The following is a 16,467-nucleotide window of genomic DNA, read 5'->3' as shown; positions in this document are numbered from 1 at the left end:
AAAAATCAATGGAAAAATATCCTTGGGTGAGGATTAACAACAACAAAAAGATATAATGAGAGAAAAATTCACCTATTTTATGCTACTACATAACACTAAATGAGGATGTTGCCTACCATGCTGAGAATCTAGAAAAGGTCAAGGTTCTCACTGTTTTGAAAAGTTTTTACATTATTAAAAAAAATCTCTTACTGAATTATCATTTTATTTTGCTAATACTTTTTTTCCTTAATATTTAAAAGAAACCTACCTTCCAATAAATCTGAAGCAGATCCTAAACAATATTCCATTACAAGCTATATGAGAAGAAAAATTATAAAAGCATTAAAATATATTATTGAAAAGAATCTATTTGAGATCAAATAAATTCACCAAGGAGATCAAGAAGGTAGTCTGAAGTAAAAAAACAAACAAACAAAAAACAACAAAAAACTAGTCATTATTTAATACCTTATAAATATGTAGTTAATAATTTGTTAAATTCACTTACAAAGTCAATGACACATGATTAATCTTTTATAATATCAACTTATAATCGTTTGTACAAGATGTGTATTTATATATAATTAATAACTAAAACTATAAAAGAATATACATATTCTGTTACTATTAACCTAGAGTAGCAATACTGATTGTTAGGAAGCAGAAAACTGTCCTCTGGGACTATATTTACAAAGCTTAGGTTACAGTTCAAATGGTTCATTTAAAGCAAACACAGAAGACTTCCTATGTGCCTAGTATTTTATATATAATAACTAAAATAATCCTCACAATCACTTTATGAGATAGGTCCTATTATTTCCTATTTTACAGATGGAAAAAACTTGAGAGACCAGCCCAATGTCACTGCTTTTTCTTTAACTACAGCCTCAAGTTTAAGAGTATTATTACAACCACCATCAAAATCAAACTGGACAAAAATGCACCAAACATTACAATCTAAATCTAACTTCAGTAAACTAAAACGATAATTAGCTGTGGCTTATTAATTATTAAAAATAAAAGATCATTCCTGTTTAAAGAAAATTTAGCCTTTCTCTTAAAAGATAGAGTTATTATGCCTATACACATTATAGGATTACTACCTTATCACCTCAATGGTAAAAATAGAATAAAATTAATCTCCTCTTCTTGTAATAAGACGTCTCAATTCTCTACCTTTAGTATTACTCAACCAAGGAATCACAATCAATTCAAATTTCACCAGGATTCACCAAGTACTTTGTGGTTAAATAGATTATAATACATTATGTCAAAAAGACATAACTTTCATCCTCGAGTAATAGAATTGTTTTCCCAATGTTTGAGAAACCATTTAATAGTTTGTTAAACTACTAAAAAATCTCAGAGAACATTTTATCATGCATATAAAGGTCAGCTAAATCTCTATAGTAAACTTGCAAAAGTTCTTATTGTTTAGAAGTAGGAAGTTCTAGGAAAAGCTGTTATTCCTTTCTCAGTATGAAATAACATCTTGTTGAAGGTGTTTTTGCAAGCTTCCCACAACCATTTTGAAACAATGTTAATTTAATTAGTTCTATGCCTAAACCAATTAAAATGAAGGCAAGGGGAGAGCAGATACCTACCCATGCTGTGTGCTCACGTAAATAGCAGCCTTTATATTCTATACTATTGGGATGTTTTATTCTTTGTAGAAACTTGACTTCTTTAATAATATCCTGCCATTTCTATGGGGAGGGGGGAGGGAATAAAGGAAAGAATTATGAACAGCTGCTTTTCCATAGAAATTTATGTAAGAAAAAAATTAGCAGATTATGGGTTAATGAGAACCTATAACTTTGCTTTATTTTTTTGTAATATTTCAAATAAATGTCAAAAGAATAAATTTAAAAGGAATTACACTCATATAGTATACAATCAAGTACATAACATAAAATTATTTCATTCAAAGTAGGACAAATGTTAAATAAAATTTATCATCCATGATTCTTATTAAAATTTTACAACCACACACTACACATGTTGGTGAAAACTATATACCATATTTAGTGATTTTTCTTCAAAATTCAACTTCCCTTTTCTTATCTGCAGCTTTACTGACATATTTTACATACCATAAAGTTCACCTATTATGTTTTTGGCTTATACTTTCTACCAAATGTTAAAGTTTTTGTTTGTTTTTTAAACTCAAATGAAGTAATTACTCTAAGACATAAATGCATACTTTCTAAAATACTAGTGATCAATCAGTTATTACATAGAAAAATTCACAGAAAAAACAAGTGGTATGAAAACATTTTCCTACATATTTTACCAAGAGCTTTCTTCACTGACACCTACCCAGGCAATACAGATAAACCACTGACTATGAACAATATATTTAGGCTATATTCTAAACAAAGATTCTCTTAAGAAACAACCAGGGAACTCCAAAGGACCCAAAAAGGTCCTTGAATCTACAGACTTAGTAGGTATGAAATTGGAAGCAGAAATCTTATGTTTTTATTCTTGTTTTAATTTTTTAAAGCCTTACCACCAAGTTGGGACATATTTCTAAAATCAGAGACTAGCATAACAGAAAACTTTAAGAAATATTTTGTATTAGATTTTATAAGATCATATATCTCCTATGTTATTTAACAAGTCCTCAACAAAACACAATAAAGTACATTCAGTGTTTTATATAAAATGCATAAGACATAAGACGCTATATTCAGAAAATGTTTAATGGACTTTAAATTTCAAATTTGAGTGCTCTAGGAAGCAAACTCTCAAAACAAAACAAACACCTGAATTCTGCAATGTAAAAAAAACTTTTATGGAAGACATTAATATCAGATATAAAAAAATGATGCCCTAAATAAAACTTTTTTTGGTTATAGCTGTGACTAATTAGACTCTAATACAGCACAAGTCTTCCTGTGAAAGCTAATTCTAAAGTATTGTGATAGAATGGTGAGTAAAATCCGAGTAAACTTGCAAAAATTGGAGGTGGGTTTCTTTTGGAGTTTTAGAAATTTTTTAGGTATCAAAATGTTGGAACACTGATATAATCACATAATAGTATCATCATACCCACAGTATGATCACATAAACAAAATTTAGCATAAAATAAAGAAATTCAAAAAAGGTAGAAGATCAAAATCTTTAAAAATTAAAGACAGATCCAGATTCTATCTCTGGGCACATACGCAAAAATAATAAAAGCAGGGACTCAAAGAAATATTTGTATACCCATGTCATAGCAGCATCATTCACAGTAACTAAGGGATGAGGATTCCAAGTATCCATCAACAGATGAATGGATAAACAAAATGTGGTGTTTAGCCCTGGCCAGTTTTGCTCAGTGGTCAGAGTGTCGGCCTATGGACCAGAGAGACCTGGGTTCAGTTTCTACTAGGGACATGTACCTCAGTTGCAGTTTGTCCCTGGCCCAGGTTGGGGTCGTGTGGGTGGCAACCAATCTATGTATCTCTCTCACATCGATGTTTCTCTCCCTCTCTCTTCCTCGCTCACTCTCTTCTGCTCTATCTGCAGATAAACGCAAAAAAATGTCCTCGGGTGAGGATAAAAAAAAAAAGTGGAGTTTATACACACACACAAAACACAGGAATATTATTTAGCCTTAAAAAGGAAGGAAATTCTGACACATACTACAACCTGCATGAGTTTTGAAGGCATTATGTTAAGTAAAAAAAGCCAGCTACAAAAGAACAAATACTGCATGATTTCACTTATATGTGTGAACCTAAAGTAGGCAAATTTGTAGAGAGAGAAAGTAGAATGGTAGTTTCCAGGGGTTGAAGAGAGGAGGAAATGAGGAGTTATTATTATTATTATTATTATTATTTTTGGTGGTATGTGCCCCTAGCGGAAACCGAACCCAGGACTCACTGGTCCACAGGCCGATGCTCAGCCGCCAAGCCAAACTGGCCAGGGCAGGAGTTATTATTTAATGGGTATAGAGCTTCAATTTTGCAAGATAAGATGAAAAGATTTCTGGAGATGAATGGCGGTGGTGTTTGTACAGCAATATGAATATCCTTAATGCCACTGAACACTTAAAAATGGTTTAGTAGTAGCCCTGGCCAATATGGCTCAGTAGCCCGTGGACCGAAGGGCCATGGGTTTGATTCAGGGTCAACAGCACATAACTGGGTTGCAGGTTCAATCCCCGAACCCAGTCGAAGGCATTAGAGACAATCAATCGATGTGTCTCTCTCTCCCATCAATGTTTCTGTCTGTCTTCCTCCCTCCCTATCTAAAAAAAAAAAAAAATCAATGAAAAAACATCCTCAGGTGACGATTAACAACAACAACAAAAAAATGGTTTAGTAGTAAATTTTGTGGATTTTGCCACAATTAAATTTTTTTAAAGACTATATTTTATAAAATAAATTTATGCAATTAAACAGAATAAATATAATGTCAAAAGAATTAATCAGAATATTAATGAACTAAAGTATACTCAATGTAGTATAATTTCATATTTTCGATTTTCAGATTATTACACACCACCTGATTTTCAGACTAGATCTGTACTGCCCATTATTCAAAGTTTGTTTAAAACAGCCCTGGCCGGTTTGGCTCAGCGGTTAGAGCATCGGCCTGCGGTTCGGCGAGACCTGGGTTCAGTTCCCGCTAAGGGCACGTACTCGGTTGCAGTTTGTCCCCGGCCCTGGTTGGTTGTGCGGGTGGCGACCACTCGATGTGTCCCTTTCACGACGATGTTTCTCTCTCTCTCTGTTCCTCTCTCTCCCTCCTACTCTACCTGAACAAAAAATGGAAAAATGTCCTCGGGTGAGGATGATAAAAAAAAAAAAAAAAAAAAAAGTTTGTTTAAAACAGCAGTTAAGCCTGGCTAATGTGGGTCAGTGGTTGAGCATCTACCTATGCACCAAGAGGTCTCTGGTTTGATTCCTGGTCAGCACACATGCCCAGGTTGCAGGCTTGATCCCCATTAGGGGCCGTGAAGGAGGCAGCTGATAGATGTTGATGCTTCTCATTCTCAGTGATGTTTCTCTTTCTCTCTCTCTCTCTCTCCCTCTCCCTTACTCACTCTAAAAAATCCAACAGAAAGTATTAAAAAAATAAAACAACAGTTAATCTCTAAACCATTAAAAACTATATCCAGTCCTGGCCAGTTATGTTCAGTGGTTAGAGCATGGGCCATAGACGGAAGGGTCGCAGGTTTGATCTCCAGCACTGGTAGGGGTTGTGCAGGAGGCAACCAATTGATATGTCCCTCTTACACTGATGTTTCTCTTTTTCTTTCTCTCCCTCCCTCCCTCTCTCCCTTCCACTTTATCTAGAAATCAATGGAAGACAGGCCAATGTGGCTCAGTGGATTGAGCGCTGTCCCATAGATTGAGGGCAGATTCAATTCCCTGTCAAGGCACATACCCAGGTTGTGGAGTCAATCCCCAGTAGGGGGCATGCAGGAGGCAGCCAACTGACGTTTCTCTCTCACATCGATGTTTCTCTCTCTCTAAAAAAAAATCAATGAAAACATTTCTGAAAAAATCAGAGGTAAAATATTCTCTAGTGAGGATTAACAACAAAAAAAGTATATAGTTGTCCCTTGCCACTTCGCACTTTGACTTTCGTGGCTTCAATCTATCCTGGTTTTTTCAAATATATTCATTAAAAAGTTGATCAAGACAGTAAAAATGATACAGGACGCGCTCAGTTGTCTGAGTCAATTATACACCCCTGTATTATAAATAAAATTAAAATTACTGTACGTATGGACTGTAGGTGTATGTATTTGAGCAACCCTCCCCTCCCCCCGCAAATCCTTCAACGCCAGGTGCAACCGCTCGACCACTCCTTGTATGTGGGCAATAACTTTTTTCCAAACAATCGGGTGTGGTGAAACCAAGCTAATCAGAGCATGCTGTTCACTGATTGGCTATCCTATCCTGGTCACTGATTGGCTCAGCCTCATGCAAGTTCGTTTCTGTCATACACGCTTCTACATTGCTAAGCATCGAAAGCATCTTTGCTCTTGCAAGTGTTTGCGATTTCTGAGAACTTTTATCTAAGCTCCACGATGGCTCCTAAATGTGCTGCTTCTTCTAATCCTTTTGACAATGAAACTAAGCGCTAGAGGAAGATGCTTACCATCCAGGAGAAGGTGAAACTCTTGGATATAATCAAAGATGGCAAGAAAATTGTGGAGGATGCCCATCATTACAACTTAAATGAGTCTACTGTTCACTCCATCCATAAAGATGAAAAGAACATCCGTGCAACAGCTACTATCTCTTTCAACAAGGAAGCAAAGCGCATCGTGACAAGTCATAATAAGTTCATAGTGAAAACAGAGTCTGCCCTAGCTATTTGGATTAGTGACAGCCGCAAGAAAAACATTTTGCTGGATTTGCTGGTCATCCGGGAGAAGGCGAGGCAGCTCTAACAGCGCTTTACGGCGGACGAACCTCAACTAGGATCCTCTTCTGCAACGTTCATGGATTTCACAGAGAGCAAAGGTTGGTTCGAGAAGTTCCAGAAGAGTTATCATCTGAAGAGTGTCGTTCTCCATGGAGAAGCTGCCTCTGCTGACCAGCCTGCAGTCAGGCTAGCCCGGATGCTGGGAGGAGAACGTTTCATGGATATGACCCATGATGATGTGGATGAGCTGCTGGAGACAGATTCGGATCCCTTAACTGACGAGGATCTGGTGGAAGATGACTAAGTCTGCAAGTGAGGAGGAAGTAGAGCAGCCAGAGGTTCCTGGGGGTCAGGAGGAGGAAGTTGGCCTTACACTTGAGCGTCTCTTGCAAGTCTGAGAACTATTAAGGTAGTACAGGACATGATTGGCGAATGGGATCCACAAATGATGCATGCATTGCGGTTCTGTGGTTCCGGAATGCACTTGATGGAGTGATAGAACCCTACAAAAGCCTCCTCACGCATATGAAAAAACAGCGCCAGCAACTGCCTATCACGATGTTCTTCAGCCGCACACCCAGAAACCCAATGCCTACTCCTAGTACTCCTTCAGTGGAAGACGACGACGATGCACCTGCTGAAGATACTGCACCACTTGAAGACTCTCCTACTGAGGTTGTGCCTTCAGAGGAGCAGTAACCTTGCTCTTTTTTGCTATGCAGTACATTTCATCTTCATTGCTTCATCATCAAACAAGTTGCAGTATTTTCATAGGTTAGTGGTTGTGTGTAAGAGCTGTGTGCGTGTAATTAAATGTACAATAATAATATGATATTTATAACATTTAATATGTCTTATTTTGTCTAATATATTGGGTAATATGAGTGTAATGGTGACTAAAGGGTGTTATTTCATGTCTAGAGGGCTCTAATAATGTTAAAAATGTATTTAGAAGGTCGTAAACAGGTTTTCTATGCTCTAACTGTGAAAATATTCGATTTATAAATAAAGAATCCTACTTCGCAGAAATTCATTTATCGCGGTAGTCTGGAACTGATTAACCATGATAAACTTGGGGCGACTGTATCCAATATATTTACTGTTAAAAAAATCTCATTCTTGTATACTATTTTAGAAACTGATAATCCCTCTATGATAAAGACAAAGTAATATATTAAATCACAGTTTAAAAAATTAAAATTAGGCCCTGGCCGGTTTGGCTCAGCGGTTGGAAGGTCGGCCTGCGGTACAGAGAGACCCGGGTTCGGTTCCCGCTAAGGGCTCGTACCTCGGTTGCAGTTTGTCCCCTGCCCTGGTTGGTCGTGCGGGTGGCAGCCACTCGATGTGTCCCTTCACATCGATGTTTCTCTCTCTCTCTCTCTTCCTCTCTCTCCCTCCCGCTCTATCTGAACAAAAAATGGAAAAATGTCCTCGAGTGAGGATAAAAAAAAAAAAAATTAAAATTAGGGGGCACTAGTTGGGAGGCTTTTGGGATGCCAGTAATGCTATTTATGGCTCTATGTCCAAGTTAAATAGATACAATCAGTATACGAAAGAAAATTCACTGAGATATACACCTAATATTTGCACACTTTTCTTTATGTATGTTATACTTTTTGGAAGAAATTCCACTTACGCCCAATTAAAAATAGTATATCTTTCTCTAACATACCAGTAAAAATGTACATTATTTCACCACCTACCTCGGTAGACTGCTTTCCACTATAAGACATTTTCTTGATAGCCACAACTTCATTTGTACGCACATCTCGTGCCTAACAAAACAAAGAAAGAACCATTGTAAAAATTATCAGGTTAAATCTGTGCAATACTTTCTCTGAGAATAAAAGCATTTATAAGCTAGCATGTCAAAAAGGACATCAACACTGATTTTTAAAGAACATTTAAAAAAATGGTAACTATATAACAAAATTTATCAAATTATCCAAATTAGCTGATACTTTGCAAAAAAAAAAAAGCAGGTTTATTTTTAAGTAATCTAGTTAAGAGGGAAAATATATAAGTTTGAACAGTATTATAAACAAAGAGACAAAACAAGCTTAGTATATACAAGTTTATGCTAATAAATGTTGAAATCTCAATGAAATGGATAATTTTCTAGTTAAGAATAAATTATCAAAATTGACCTACAGAAGAAAATGTGAGCAAAACAAACAATAGTGGCAGACTGAAAAGAATACCGATGAATTAATTTAAAATAGTTGAGTGGAGCCCTGGCTGGTTTTGCTCAGCAGTTAGAGCGTTGGCCTGCAGTCCAGAGAGACCCAGGTTCGGTTCCCACTAAGGGCATATACCTTGGTTGCAGTTTGTCCCCGGCCCTGGTTGGGTTGTGCGGGTGGCAGCCAGTCAATGTGTCCCTTTCATGTCGATGTTTCTCTTTCTCCCCACCCCCCCACTCCCTCTCTCCCTCCTTCCCACTCTATCTGAACAAAAAATGGGAAAATGTCCTCGGGTGAGGATAAAAAAAAAAAAAAAAGTAATAAAATAATATAGTTGAGTGGAAAACAGGTTTACCAGGGAAACTTTCCAGGACATAGGGGGAGAAAAAAGGAAAGCTATGTTATTAATTTTATGAAACCAGTACAACCCAGTAACTAAAACTTAACAAAATAAAAAGTTAGGTACCAATTTTGTTTTTAAATATAGACAAGAAAATTCTAAATAAAATTTTAAAACCAAATATTACAGGGCATTAAAAGAAACTTTCATTTGGATAAAAAATACTATAATCACAGAAATGCAAAAGATTTCAATATTAGAAAAACATTTAACAACTTACCACATTTCTTAAAAAGTCAAAGGGGAATATACATAAATATAGATACATACTCAATAAATACTAAAAATGCAGGAAGATCCCAACTCTACATGTATTCAACTGCAGAGGTCAAACTCTTAGAAAGCTCAAATTAGAAATGTAATTCATCAACATGATATATCATGCCTATTATAAACAACTACTAATCAGGATTTAAATAAGACTGCTAAAATAATATCAAAATTATTATTTACAACTGTTGTGGAAATTCTTTAAAAAGTAATAAAAATGCAACATTCACATATAGTTAACTCTTTGCAAAAGAAGAGCCAAACTCATTATGTGTTTTAAAAAATTATGGTGTATATATTGAAAAGGCACAGGAGAATAGCTGCAAAATATTTAAAATGAGTTCAGTAAAGGGATCAGAAACATCTCCAATCATCTGTGGAAGAACTCATCTTCAATCCAGACTTCAACAAATTCTCAAAAATAAAATGCTTTGCCCAGCCAGTGTGGCGCAGTGGTTGAACATCGACCCATGCATCAAGAGGTCGCCGGTTTGATTTCTGATCTGGGCATATACCCAGTGGCAAGGCATGCGGGAGGCGGCCAGTTAATGTTCTCTCTCATTGACCTTTCCATCTCTCTCCCTCTCTAAAATCAATAAAGAAAAAAAAACAGATAAAATGCTTTAAAATTAGATTATAGTGATGGTTGCAAGACTCATATTTACTAGAAAGCAATAAAATGTACACTTAAAACTGGAGGACTTACAGTATATAATTTATACCTCAAAAAATGTATGTAAAAAAAAGGACATTAGCCCTGGCTGGTTTGGCTCAGCAATAGAGCATTAGCCTGAAGACCAAGGAGTTGCAGGTTCAATTCCAGTCAAGGGCACGTACCTCAGCTGCGGTTCAGTCCCCAGCCTTGGTCTGGGTCCTGTGGGAGGCAACCAATAAATGTGTCTCTAGCGTTGATGTTTTTTTCTCTCTCTCTTTCTTTCTCCCCTACTCTATCTGAAGATAACAATGGAAAAAAGTATCCTTGGGTGAGGATTAAAAAAAAAAAAAACATATATAAATTATACCTAAATAGAGTTGTTTAAAAAATGACATTCTGCCTGGCTGGTGTAGCTCAGGGGACTGAGTGTCATCTCATGGACTGAGAGGTCCTCGTTTAATTCCTGGTTGGAGCACATGCCCAGGTTGTGGGCTTGATCCCTGATAGGGGGTCATGCAGGAGGCAGCTGACAGATGTTTTTGTCTCACATCGATGTTTCTATGTTTCTATCTCTTTCCCTTCCTATCTCTCTTAAATCTTAATAAAAACATATTTTAAAAAAAGACAACCTGTTTAGTGGATCTTGGGAACAACTAACAACTTTCCAATTTCAATTATAAGTGAATTGGTTAATGGAATCTTGCAACTCTTATTATAAAGGGTGAAGTGGATCTACTCATGTAAATCCTGCCTGAATATGAATTTTCCCAATATGTTCTCTGGTTATCTATCTGTAAGCCTCTTGATCTTTTTTTAAAAAGTTCTTAGTTTAGCCCTGGCTGGTTTGCTAAGTGGTTAGGGCATCAGCCCACAGACCAGAGAGCCTGGGGTTCAGTTCCCACTAAGGGCACGTACCTTGGTTGCAGTCTGTCCCTAGCCCTGATTGGAGTCATGTGGGTGGCAACCAGTCGATGTGTCTCTCACATCGATGTTTCTCTCTCCCTCTCTTCCTCTCTTTCTCCATCCCACTCTATCTAAAGATAAATGCAAAAATGTCCTCAGGCGAGGATAAAAGAAACAAGTTCTTAGTTTATTAATCGCCTCATGAAAAATCTGCACAATAACCACAGATAAAGTCATTAAATAATCTTTATTCCTTCTGTTGTCCAATCTCCAGCTCACTTTTTGCCAGCACCAACACTGGCCTCTGTGGTCCCTGACTTTCTTCATTCTGTTCTTGCATTCCTTTTTCTGTTTTCTTGAGGTCTTTTTCTTCTCATACAGGCTATGTCTTTTTCTTCTCATAAGGCTATACAGGCTTTTCTTCTCATACAAGCATCTATGTTTGGGTTCATTTTTCTTTGCGTAATCCAAGGAATCATTAATCACACCAAAGCCAGTTGTTTTGCCACCACCAAAACAGGTTCTGAATCCAAACACAAAGATGACATCTAGTGTGGTCTTATACATTTTGGCTAGTTTTTCCTGAATTTCTATCTTGTACTGTAGCCTTTCCAGGGTGAAGGATGTCAACAACCGTTTGTTTCTGCTGAAGTGGTCTGTTGGTCATAAACTTCCTGGTCCAGACGGTTACTATGTTGTTTGTTCATGATTACAGCCAATCTCCATATAATGAGGGAGAAAAAGGGGTCCCTTGATTTTAATCAATAGGTTTAAACAGTTATATTCTTTCTTTTGAAATAGTTTTATTGAAATATAATTTACATACCATAAAATTTACCCATTTCAATGTGTACAATTCAGTGGCTTTTAGTATATTCACAGACATATGCAATCATCACTACAGTCAATTTTAGAACTTACATTGCCTCAAAAAGAAAATTTCAAATTCTTCATTAAAAATTATTAAAATAAAATGTATGTGTATTTTACCACAGTAACTTTTTTCTCTACTAAACAAATAACTATATCCTTTAGCTATCACCCTTTTATCCCTTTTCCCCACCCCGTTAGCCCTATGCAAAACTGAAAGTGGACATTTCAAGGAATATGTATGCCGTCTTTTATGATTTGCTTCTTTTACTAAGCACAGTGTTTTTAGATTTATGACTAATGATGTTGAGTATCTTCATGTGCTTCTTGGCCATTTGTACATCTTCTCTGAAGAAATGTCAATGAAAATCCTTTGTCCATGTTCTCTCTCTCTCTCCTATTTTTTTTGTGTGGGAGGCAACCAAATTGTTGGTGGCCTTATTTTAATAAGATTTAAATTGGGTTGTCTTTTTTATTATTGAGTTGTAAGAGCTTTTTACAAGTACCTTATCAGATACATGATTTGTAAGTATTTTCTTTTACTTTGTAGGTTGTCTTTTCTCTGTTTTGAAGCACAGTTTTAAATTTTGACATAGTCTAATTTATATATTTTTGTTGTTGTTGCACATGCTTTTCATAAAAATTCTCTGCCAAAATCAAAGTCATTCAGATTTACCCTTATGTTTTCTTCTAAGAGTTTTATAGTTTTAACTGTTAGATTGAAGTCTTTGATACATTTTGAGTTAATTTTTATATATGGTGTGAGGTAAGAGTCTATTGATTTGAGAGAGAGAGAGAGAGAGAAACATTGATTGGTTGCCTCCTGCACCCACCTAACAGGGGATTGAGCTGGAAACCTGTGCCTTGATCTGGAACTGAACAGGTGCGTGGGAGGATACTCAACCAACTGAGCCACACCAGCCAGGGCAAACAGCTACACGTTTAACTGGCCTAAGATAAAGCTTGATTGAAAAGTGGGTATACTGCCTGGCCAGTGTGGCTCAGTAGTTGAGCATCAACCCAAGCACCAAGAGGTCACTGGTTCGATTCCCGGTCAAGGCACATGCCCAGGTTGTGGGCCAAATCCCCAGTGAGGGGCACGCAGGAGATAGTCAATAAATGTTCTCTCTCATTGATGTTTCTCTCTTTCCCTCTTCCTTCCTTTCTCTCTAAAATCAATAAAGAAAAACAATTATTTTAAATAAATTAATTAATTAAATAAAATAAAAGTGGGTATACTAAAAAAAAAAAAAAAAGTAATATCCTGGATTGGATTCTAGAAGAGAAAAAAACACAGTGAAAAAACTGGGAATAGCTGAATAAAGTTTAGTTAATAGCATAGTATCTGTTGATTTCTTAGTTTTCACAAATATACCATACCATTAGGAGGACTAGGTAAAAGTTATAGGGGAAAACTCTACTATTATTGCAAAGTCTAAATTTAAATAGTAAGTTAAATTTAAGTGACTATAATTTATTAAAATCCAAACTAGTAATAATTAAAATTAAGTGATCAAATTAAAATATGACTTTTTCCTAACACGTCTAAAGAAACAAAATATAAAAATACTTAATGTCAACAAACATGTTTTTCCTTCCTTCAGGATCACTAATTATGATTACTTATCATGTCATCAGTCTCTAACTTAGAACAATTCCTTAATCTTTGTCTCTCATTACATTGGCTTTTTTTTTTTATCCTCACCCGAGGACGTTTCCATTTTTTGTTCAGAAGGAGAGAGAGAGAGAGAGAGAGAGGAACATCGATGTGAAAGGGACACACTGAGTGGATGCCACCCGCAAGACCCAACCAGGACTGGGTACAAACTGCAACCGAGGTACATGCCCTTAGCAGGAACTGAACCCATGTCTCTCTGGACTGCAGGCCAACACTCTAACTGTTGAGCCAAACCAGCCAGGGCACATTGGCATTTTTTTTTTTTTTTAATCCTCACCCGAGGACATTTTTCCATTTTTTGTTCAGGTAGAGTGGGAGGGAGAGAGAGGAACAGAGAGAGAGAGAAACATCGACGTGAAAGGAACACATCGAGTGGCTGCCACCCGCACGACCGACCAGGGCCGGCGACAAACTGCAACCAAGGTACGCGCCCCTAGCGGGAACCGAACCCGGGTCTCTCTGGACCGCAGGCCGACGCTCTAACCGCTGAGCCAAACCGGCCAGGGCCACATTGGCATTTTTTAAGAATACTTTGTGGTGGGCCCCTGCGCAGCTGATCAGCCAAGGTAGTCAGAGGTCGGTGGTTAGTGCGCATAGCCAGTTCTTGCAGCTGATCAACCTGAGTAAAACCCTCCCATTGACGTGCCAATAGCAATCAAGACTCAATTACAACAGAAGGGTGCCAAGTCCACAGCAGGGGTGTACCTCGAGGGTCCAGTTGGGTGACCAGAGAGGCTGTGCCCCTGGACCCTAAAGAACACCTACCACAAAGGCCACCACAGGAAGCCTAGGGGACATAGCAACTCTACCTAATACATAGACACAAACACAGGGAGGCAGCCAAAATGAGGGGACAACTAAACATGTCCCAAATGAAAGAATGAAACAAAACTCCAGGAAAAGGACTAAACGAAATGGAGATAAGCAATTTAACAGATACAGAGTTCAAAATACTGCTTACAAGGATGCTCAATAAACTTGGTGAAAATTTCAAGGAACTTCGTGAGGACCTCTAGAGCATAATAAAGGACTAGACAGAAATAAAGGATGTACTAACTCAAATAAAGAATAATTTAGAGGGAATCAATAATAGTAGAGTAGGTGAAGCCAAGAAGCAAACCATCGATTCAGAATATAAGGAAGCAAAAAAACACCCAATTAGAAGAGCAAAAAGAAAAAAGAATCCAAAAAATGAGGATAGTATAAGGAGCCTGTGGGACAACTTCAAGCGTACCAACATTCGCATCATGGGAGTGGCAGAAAGGGAAGAGAGAGGGCAAGAAATTGAAAAGTTATTTGAAAAAATAATGACAAAAACTTCCCTAACTTGGTGAAGGAAACAGATATGTAAGTCCAGGTAGCACAGAGAGTCCTAAACAAGATGAACCCAAAGAGGTCCACACCAAGACAAGACACATCATCATCAAAATGCAAAAGGTTAAAAACAAAGAGAGAATCCTAAAAGCAGCAAGAGAAAAGCAGTTAGTTACCTACAATGGAGCTCCCATAAGACTGTCAGCCGATTTCTCAAAAGAAACTTTGCAGGTCAGGAGGGAGTGGCAAGAAATATTTCAAGTGATGGAAAGCAAGGACCCACAACCAAGATTACTCTCTCCTACAAAACTAACATTTAGAATAGATGGACATATAAAGAGTTTCCAGACAAGAAAAAGCTAAAGGAGTTCATCACCACCAAACCAGTATTATATGAAATGTTAAAGAGTCTTCTTGAAGAAGATAAAAAATATGAATAAAATGGCAATAAAGACATATCTATCAACAATTGAATCAACAAACAAAATAAGCAAGCAGAACAGAAACAGACTCATAGATACAGAGAACTTATTATTGATTGTCAGATGGAATGGGAGTTGGGTGAAAAAGATGAAGAGATTAGGAAGTACAAATTGTTTGTTAGACTGACTAACCTCAAAGGGAAGTGGGGAGGTGGGGTGGGAAGTACTTATATGCATATATGCATAACCAACAGATGCAGAAGGTAGTGTGGTGAAAGCGGGGGGGGGGGGCAGGATTAGGGAGGAGGGCATCAAGGGTGGAAAAAAGGACATCTGTAATACATTCAACAATAAAGATAAGTTTAAAAAAACAGATTTGATTCTGGTTATACATCCCCAGCCAAAATACTACAAGTGTATTGTGTCCTTTTCAGGGCATCATATCTGGAGGTATAAAAAATCTGTCTGTTCTCACTAGTGTTACTAATTTTTATCACCCACTCAAGGTGTTACCTGTTTTTTCTAATGTACACAGTTATAATTACTATTTCCTACCTTGTAGCTAAGAAACCATCTGTGGAATGAAACTTAAATGTAAACATCCTGCTCATCAAATTTTTCTCCTAGACTGTCAACCATTGAAGCCTCGAGTCCAAAACAATCTTTGCTATGATAATTACAAAATGCTGCTATTTTCCAGTTTCTATCATTCCTTCACATTTATCAGTCAGCATTCTGTTATAAGGGAAAAGCCTCCATTTTCATCTGTCCATCCCTCATCTATCATAGAAATTATGGATGCCTACAATCCACTACTCTCTTTAGATTGATGCTCAAAATGTTCTAGATTTGGACAAGGGAGACCCTTTAAGCTGGTTCCAGTGTCCATTTGACAGACCCTATCTTTTTTTTTTTAAGTACTTTTTAAACTTTCTGTCACAAGATGCTCTGAGGCTTACCTTTTATGTTCTCTGTCCCCACAAGGGAATGAGCCATTCAAGATCTGAGTGCTAAGTGAGGTGTCACTGTAGGTAGAATCCTACAGACAGAGCTAATTAATTAGTTCATATTAATATCGCTCCAATCCCCTAGGGTTCTTTCTTACTTTCCCTAATTCCACATTTCTATCAGTGAATTTTGGCTGCAACAATTATTTCCCTTAGTCCTTCTACATTTAATAAAATAATTTTTATTCTTGTTATATATGTATATCCGTGTGTGAGGGCAGGGAGGAAAAATTTCTATTGATACTTCCAATTCCAATCCAACACCATAGGGTTATTTCCAGCCCTCCTCTTTTTCTTATTTACACATAAGAAATTTACTTCTTTCTTGGACAGTAAGAAAACTGGTTCTCACTATCTACAATACATTTACTTATTTATTCAAACCTGCTATACATATACAGTAGTTTCAGAACT

General features: G+C 37.0%; 1 protein-coding gene across 7 annotated transcripts in view; it reads right to left on the bottom strand.

Annotated features, from left to right (window-relative positions):
- Window positions 1-16,467, bottom strand: part of TAOK1 (TAO kinase 1) — a 149,805-nt gene that overhangs the window by 76,204 nt on the left and 57,134 nt on the right. For all 7 annotated transcript variants that reach the window (XR_004960429.1, XM_036269936.1, XM_036269938.1 and 4 more), the window contains 3 exons: window positions 8,058-8,129; window positions 1,587-1,688; window positions 251-296 (listed from right to left, as the gene is read on the bottom strand). Coding sequence is in view for 6 of the 7 variants with exons in the window: in XM_036269936.1 (XP_036125829.1) it covers window positions 251-296; window positions 1,587-1,688; window positions 8,058-8,129 (220 nt within the window). In the remaining variant the exon portion in view is untranslated. The remainder of the gene's footprint in view (window positions 1-250; window positions 297-1,586; window positions 1,689-8,057; window positions 8,130-16,467) is intronic.

Source organism: Molossus molossus, unplaced genomic scaffold, assembly GCF_014108415.1.
Source record: "Molossus molossus isolate mMolMol1 unplaced genomic scaffold, mMolMol1.p scaffold_m16_p_19, whole genome shotgun sequence".
Lineage (NCBI taxonomy): Eukaryota > Metazoa > Chordata > Mammalia > Chiroptera > Molossidae > Molossus > Molossus molossus.
Note: the sequence above shows the minus strand (reverse complement) of the source record. Positions and strands in the feature narration are given on the sequence as shown.